This window comes from Arachis hypogaea, chromosome 20, assembly GCF_003086295.3.
Source record: "Arachis hypogaea cultivar Tifrunner chromosome 20, arahy.Tifrunner.gnm2.J5K5, whole genome shotgun sequence".
Taxonomy (NCBI): domain Eukaryota; kingdom Viridiplantae; phylum Streptophyta; class Magnoliopsida; order Fabales; family Fabaceae; genus Arachis; species Arachis hypogaea.
The window spans coordinates 50,101,631-50,109,676 of NC_092055.1; the positions used below are offsets into that span (position 1 = coordinate 50,101,631).

General features: G+C 27.9%; 1 protein-coding gene across 2 annotated transcripts; it reads right to left on the reverse strand.

Annotated features, from left to right (window-relative positions):
- Positions 1 to 413: 413 nt before the first annotated feature.
- On the reverse strand, positions 414 to 4,922 carry LOC112785268 (abscisic acid 8'-hydroxylase 4). Of its 2 annotated transcripts, none has more exons than XR_011878844.1 (9): positions 4,481 to 4,881; positions 4,060 to 4,384; positions 3,628 to 3,777; positions 3,097 to 3,345; positions 2,834 to 2,923; positions 1,507 to 1,861; positions 1,283 to 1,389; positions 994 to 1,112; positions 414 to 853 (listed from the first exon to the last, which is right to left on the reverse strand). XR_011878844.1 is itself a non-coding variant. In XM_025828726.2 (9 exons), exons 1-9 carry the CDS (start codon positions 4,711 to 4,713, stop codon positions 760 to 762), a joined length of 1,446 nt encoding a protein of 481 aa, XP_025684511.1. In that variant the 5' UTR covers positions 4,714 to 4,922; the 3' UTR covers positions 414 to 759. The 2 variants fall into 2 exon arrangements, 1 of the variants encoding a protein (XP_025684511.1); XM_025828726.2 differs by having other exon boundaries at positions 1,783 to 1,861; positions 4,481 to 4,922.
- Positions 4,923 to 8,046: the final 3,124 nt, after the last annotated feature.

Genomic DNA, 8,046 nt, shown 5'->3' on the forward strand with positions numbered 1-8,046 from the left:
GTAAAGGGATTAGACATGTGTTAGACTTATTCATATAGTGATATTAAGGTAATTAGTGATAGTAGAAAAAGAAAGTTATGGTATAAATATTGTATCTACCTCTATCTTATTCTAACTGATCTTATAGGATAAAGAATACCATATTGAAATGATATTTTATCATGGCTTTAGAAAATACGCTGAAATAAATTAAAATTTATTAATTTGCGTTCTTCAAATAAAATTATATGGATTAAAAACAGGTGTAAATTTTAATCCATACAAGAGATAGATATAGAGGTGGTATCTAATGAAAAAGGTGTCTCTATATATAGGTCTTATAGGGTATAGTCTCATTGAATAATGGTATAATCAAGAACACGAGGTAAATATGTTAAAATTACAGAGAATCTAGGACCACTGAGCCATAGAGCTTCAATAAATAAATAAATATTATAAATAAAAAGAAAAGAAAAATAGTTGTAATATCTTTATTATTTGTACTACTACCGGTTACACTTTTCAGATCAATTAATGCACTAAGCTATATATGCCAGCCACCATTCATTCATAAATATTGTGGATACATGCATTAGGTTACATGAACCTCACTATAAAAAGGAGGTTGGTATTTAAATTTTGGGTTAAACAAGAGGAGAGATTAATAAGATGAAGCCATGGAAGTCCTGGTAGCAAGGAATAATAATTTCTAATAATATATATATTATTTGAATAATAACCTCATCAATTTTATCATAATAATAACATATATGCTCTTTTCTAATCGTTTCTCCAAAATCTTGTAGGTAGACCATGAAGAGGGACAGGGAATGGGCTATATTGAACTCCATTCTGATTTTCAACAACTTCCCACCTGCCAGCAGAAATTATTGAATAATGAGCATTATAGTGCATATATATGTAAATAAAACATTAAAAAATGTCGTGTCAAAATTTGGCACCAGAAAATAAAAAAGGAGGCAGAGAGAATTGAAGAAATTAAACAATGTTTACCTAAATTTGGTGACCAAATGGTGAATTAAAATCAGCATGTTCAACTTTGCAAGCTCATTTCCTGGACAAGAGTGAACTCCGTTGCCAAATGGCATGAAAGTGTTGGGTTTTGGAGCCATCTAAGATTCAAACAGGAACCATACGTGTTTTAGAAAATTTCAATTAAAAATGATATAGTAAATTGATATTTTATTATTATTATTATTATTATTATTATTATTATTATTATTATTATTATTATTATTAGGGGAATAAATTATTTTCAAAAAGCATTATTAATAAAACATACCTCAAATCTTGAGGGGTCAAAATTGTGAGGAGCAGGGTGGAATTCTGGATTATGATGGATGTTCCTGAATAGTGGCATTACCTTCCAACCTTTTGGTATGAGATATCCTAATCATACACATCATGGGAAAAAAACAAGAATTTATAAATCACGTAGGAATAGGCAGCTGATTTTAGTATACACATAACATAATTTTAAGAGAAAAGGATAAATAAGTTCCTAACCTTTTGTTCTGCGGATATTTTTGTCCTTGATCATTGAAAAATACTTTTAAGTCCCTGACATTCACAAAACTTTGACGGATCAGTCCCTCCGCCCAAATGCCTCTGTTAGGGACTGATCCGTCCAAATGCCTCCGTCAAGAATTAATCCGTCCAAATTTTGTGAAAGTCAAAGACTTAAAAATATTTTTTAATGGTCAAAGACAAAAATATCTGCGGGATAAAAGATTAAGAACTTATTTATCATTTTCTCTAATTTTAATAGTATAGTATTTTTACCTTTATATTCTACATCAACCACAGCCTCCCTAAATGTAAAAGATATGATGCTTGCCATCCTTAGGCTTTCCAATATCACCTGCAATAATGCGTCAACATCCATAGACATGAGATCCATTCAAGAAGTTGTTTTTCCAATTAAACCAGAACTTAGAACTTTTTAGTTTTTTTGGCACATTAAGGAATGCATGCTTAAAAAAATTGTATGTTTATGTAATATTTTGTTATATGAAAAAGTCTAAAGCTCAGCAACTTTTGTGTTTTCTGACCAGTACTTAATCATCAAAACAAAAGTGAATAATTTTTTATCATTAGATATAATCTTATACCATTAAAAACACTATTAATAACCAATTGATGGTTACAAAATATCAAAATTGCTGCTCCTAGCATTCCTCTTGTTATATTAATTAATAGAACAACTTTAATAGACGTACGAGTTTATTTGGAAATAATAAATCTTAAGAGAAATATTGCAATAAAGACTTTTTTAAACAACCACATTAACAAATTATATCTACAAGTGTTTCCTAAACATTTTTACATAAATTAATCACAAATTAAAAATATTTAAATTAGTAAATAATAAATATATCCCTTTCATTTCACATTAACTGTTTTTTAATTTTGCATAAATATTAAGATAATTATTAATTTTTATTAAAAATATAAATAACTAAAAGAAAAAATAAAAAAAAAATTATATTATTTTCTTTTTTTATTTGATAAATAAAATTAATTAATAATATTTAATTTATAAAAAGCAAAAATAAAAGAGAAATGTTAGGTAACTAATAATTTTTTTGAACAACATAAACAATTATCAATCAAATCAAAACACACTATACTTTCAAATCACCTACTTAAATTTTAATATTAGAATAACCATCCGCATACCTAATAAAATGAATATTAGATATATCTATTATTCACGTTGTTTAATATTTTTATTATCTACTTATACTTTTTCAAAATAAGAAGAGAAAATTAATTTGAAACAGAAGAAATAGTACGTATAGGTTAGTAAAAGCAAAAAGTATTTATGACGTACCCTATGAGTAAATGGCATATTTCTGGTTTGACCCCATGTCAATGGCATCTTCCCTTGTTCAGTTGCTTCATATACCGCCATCTGCTCTGCCTACAATTCATACAGTGTAATCCCATTATATTATACTGTTGACTCATCAATAAATAAATAAATAAATAATTTCAACGGTTTAATTTATTATGGCCTACATAGATTTGGAAAATCTTTCCATGGGGACAAAAAGCAAAACATGAAAAATTAAACTTGATGAACTAATAACTTACTTTGATTGCTTCAAGAAGTTTCTGGTCATCATGAAGATATTTGAGAATCCATGTTAGAACACTTGCTGTTGTGTCCTGAGCCGCAAACAGAACCCCAATAACGTTATCTGCTATTTGTTCATCCGTTAATGTTTTCCCCTTTTCATCTCTGTAGTTCAACATGTGACCCAATAGATCCTTCTCCATCAATCTTTGCTCCTTCCTCTTGCTAATTATTTCACTTATTATCTCCCTGATCCTCTTCCTAGCCTTTAACATATTTAAACAAAAAAGAGAAAACATTAAATACGTGAAGAATGGAACATTTTACTTGTTTTTATTTCTTTTTAATTTTTCAATTGTAATAAGTTCTACTGTAAGTGTTAACTGCTTTTTTTTTCTTAAAAACCCAACCATATTACATAAACATGGAAAATACAGGTTGTATACTGTCAAATTAAAAATGTTAAAAGAAAAAGATGAGTAGGTTTCAATTGTAATAAGACTTTTGATTATTTTTCTTTAAAAGAAAATAATGTAGAAAAAGCTTACCAAGAGTGCTTTGGAGTATGAAGTTCCACGAATCATTGTTTGGAAAGAATTGTAGCCTTTCTCAACTATGCTGTAGTTCTCTTTAAGCTGATCTCTATAATTTCCTTCCAAGTTACCAAACACTGAGAGGATCCCAATGTTGAAAGAGAACTGTCAACAAGTGAGTTAGAAAAATCAATAATATAGATCATGACCTTACAATAATAATGGAGGACCCATATATTTATGAGGAACGAATCAACAAATAATAACAAAATCCAAATCCAAATCTAACGCAATGCAATAAAATTAAATCATCAAAAGAGACAATATTAATGGATACCTTAATTTTATTTTTATTATTATCGCATTCATCACATCAAAAATATACTGTTGTTAAGAGAAGATGTACATGAATGATTATATTTTTAGAAAGTAAGTAATGAAAGGAACCTTTTTCATTTCTTGGAAGGCGTTGACGACGTCTCCGGCGGAGACCCAGGATTCCAAGGAGGAAACAACCTCGGTCTCGATGTCCGGGATGAGTCGGCGGATGGTGTCGGGGGATAGGGAGTTCTGGACAAGCTTCCTTATAAGGGTATGGTAGTGGCCTTGGTGGAAGAACAATGCAGAAGGACCTATGAGCTTCTCTTTGCTTTTTGGGTATGTTGGCTTGAACAAGTGCGCGTGTGTCACCAACACAAACCGCGCACCCTCGGGACTCGCCAGCATCACGCATGGACAACCTAGTATGTGTGTCTTAAAAATCTCCCCATATCTGCACACCATACGAACAATAAATAGGTTAGTAATAATATCAATAAACTTATTTATTTATGTCTAACAGAACCTATTCTTTGATAGTTTTAAGAACCTTTTCTGTTTGGACGCGAAGAAGATGTTAGGGTCCTGCGAATAAAGCTGAAGAGTCTCTCCAACGTAAGGCCAACCCATTGAACCAGGTGGAAGCTTAGGCTTATTAGCTACGTTTTCGACTTTGTCTCGTTTCTTTGTTAGAAGATTTGAGAAGAAGAATAAGAACAAGAGGAGGAAGCACATCCATGATAGTAATAATAATAAGGTAGATATAGAAGCACTAATCTCCATACAATATTATTATAGCGCCTTAGCTAGCTTTTTCTTCTTTAATTGGTGATGATAACAAAGGATTATTCAAGTTCCCGCAGTAGTTTGCGGGTGAAGAGAACGAGGAAATTATTAAATGGAAGAATAGGGTAGCTTGCGGTGTTGTGTTCTCTTTGTTCAAAGTTAATGAAGGATACGTTGGAGTTAGATGGTATATATAGAGGCAACAAGTACGCACGGTTGGGAGGCATGGGTCTTTATCTACATACTAATCAAATTTCAAATTAATAATGATTATCTTTTTTAGTTAGATTTTAGTTAAAATGAGATTTCAAGGTACATATTATTGTGAGTAAAATACTGTGTATCTAATTCATAAAAAAAGTCATTCAAATATATATTACTTTTGGAAACATAAAAAATAATTAAAAAGTCGATTTTGATTTATTTTAAGAAGTTATTAAGAGAATAATTAGAGAATGAATTAAAATTCTTTATTATTATTATTATTATCATTATTATTATTATTATTGTAATTTTTATTTTCAATAAATACACTGAAGATTTAAAATTTATTTTTTTTAAAAAAAATTTTAATAGATAAGTCTATTTAATATGAACGCTAGAAGCAAATTCTAGTTTAACAATTTGAGTTATTATAAAAATTGTTCACGTTTAACCCAAAATGTTTGAGCGCTACTATGTATAGTATATATACACTACTACTGTATGGATAACTGCGGCCAAATAGTCAAATGGATCGGACAAATAAAGCATTTCTGATGGATCTCAATTCTCATGGATAAATGTTACAAAAAGAATGATGAGGTGTGACGTGAAGAAGGAGCCCTTATATAATCTGTGTGGTCAAGGTTTCGATTTTAAGTATCTAAGATGGGAATGGTTTGTAATTGTTTTTGAGCTTTTTTTTATTTTGATTTTTTTTATGGAATAAGAAGATGTATTATTATTATTATTATTGTTATTATTATTATTATTATTATTATTATTAATTTAGTGATGATTAATATTATAGTTTTAGGTTAAAAGCTTACAAGTGTTGCTGATGTATGTATTTATTATGCAGAAAATTAATATGTTTAATAACAAGTTTAAATGACCATAGACTGCACTCATCCTCATTGCTGATCTATGTCAAATGTATCTAACATTCTAACTAAATATTCTCTTCTTTCTTCTTTCTTCTAATTGTAACTTACGTGACTAACCCTAAATTAAAAAAAAAAAAATTTCACAAGTAAAACAGAAATGTTTAAAATAGAGTTCAAGCATTAAAAAAAAAAAAAAATTATAAAGTATTGACATTGAAAAGAAAAAAGAGAAAAAAAAGTCAAAAGTTAAAACTAAAAGAAAAATAAAATCAAAGGTTAGATCAGAAGAAAAATCAGCGTAGCAATAATTTTATTTTTGTGTTATCATTCTAGTTTATTGAAATTGTCCTTTTCATACATGTACCATTCGGGTAAGAAGAAGAAAGTGAAAGTTTTGTATCTTTGTTGAAAATCAAAAGTCACAATTAAAACTTGAAGCTAAAGAATGGATCAATGTTTTTAGATTTTTGAAGTCAAAGAAAAAGGAAGAAAGAGAAATAGCTAGATAAGAATTCAAGCCAACTCTAATCACTGCTGCTGTCTCATTTTTTCTCTGTGTTTCTGCTCTAACTTTTAGGAAAGAAGAACAAAGTCAAAGATGTTCAACCAATCTCAAAATTTGGAAGCTTTACTCTTATTTAAAAGGATAAACGGCCAGAAATTGAAGTAAAGAGAGTGAACATACCATTTGGTCTTCATAGCTTTCGAGTCTAACCTCCTCTTTCTTCTTCTTCATGATTTTACATTAAATTTTCTATTCTTTAGTTTTATTCTTCTTTATTTTTCAATTAATAAAAAAAGGCAAATATATAGATATTAGTAAAAGCCATTGAAAAAAAAGACAAAGAGAATAATATTGGAGAAAAATAAAAAATTATGTCAAATTCTTTTGTATGTATTTTTGCTTTATATTCATGATCCTGAGAGGATTCTCTTACTAAGTTGGATGAACACTTAGTGATTAGAAATCTAGGAAGTGAACCTAGCCAAATCAAGTTTGGATAGAAGTTTAATTGGTTTGTCCTTAATAGAATATGGTTAAATCCTTAGGAATTAGTGTTTATAATCTTTGATAAAGATAGTGAAAATTTCACCATAATGGTGGAGACTGAATGTAAGTAACATTGCGCAAAGTGAAAATTGTTTATATGACTGTGTCATTTTTTTTTTCTCTATTCTATTTCTGATTTCTTTCGATATGAGATAAAGTGAAAATTGTCTCTTATTTAATCTATCTCACAGAAGTTATAACAAATTAATACACTCAAAAGTAACTTATTGTCTCTATTCCTATTCAATTGTTAAAAGATAAAATAAAATTATCTCTTACACAATCAATTTTGTAAACTCAACAGTAACTCTAATTTAAATTTGGTTTGACGTTAAAAATATATAAATTTAAAAGATGTCATAAATTTAACCCTCTTTTTTATACTACAACAACAATAACAATATTATTATTATTAGAAGATACTCTAATTTTAATTTAACTTTTAAAAATTATACTTTTTGCTTCCACCCACATTTTATTATTTATTAATTTTTATTCAATTAATTTTTTGGGTACTAAAAGGATTTATTATTGTCAACATGTTTTAAAATCTCGGGACATATTTATCAAAAGTGGAGTTACATTTTACTTATAAATAATTTTTGGTTATTTACAAACTTTTTCTTTAAATTTTGATCTAATAAAACTTTAAGGTGATAAATCAAACATAAAGTGAAAATAAAGCTGAAGAAATGTTGAAGCCGTAAAAACAAATTAATAATAGAGAATAAAATTGGTTAATATTTAAATTCGTCTTTGAAAGATCACGTAATCTTTATTTTTGTTTCCGAATGATTTTTTTAATCAAATTAGTTCCTGAAAGATAAAATGTAAATCAAATTAGTCCTTCCGTCAGTTAGATGATGACGTGTCATGTTAAGAGTCATCCCTCAAATTTTAAAAATTAGTCAAACTAGTCCTTATATAATTTTTTTTTATTTTTTTTATAATATTAAATTTGAAATATTTTTTGATACTACTAATTTTAATAGAAATGTAATTGACAAACAAAATATTAGTAATGATATCTTTTTTTCTTAAAATTTTTTTCAATAAAATTATCTCTCTTTTAATTCTTCTCAAAATCTCTCTTATTCTTTTCTATTCTAAAACATTTTTCTTACATTATTACATTTTGTTGGAATATATATATATATATATATATACTCAAAATCAAAATTTATATATGTT

Coding starts and splice junctions, on each gene's coding strand:
- LOC112785268 (XM_025828726.2), bottom strand. CDS start 4,713: ATGGAGATTAGTGCTTCTATATCTACCTTATTATTATTACTATCATGG. Junction 1,862..2,833: donor ATATGCCATTTACTCATAGG/GTACGTCATAAA, acceptor GCATTATTGCAG/GTGATATTGGAAAGCCTAAG. Junction 854..993: donor CATTTGGTCACCAAATTTAG/GTAAACATTGTT, acceptor TTCTGCTGGCAG/GTGGGAAGTTGTTGAAAATC.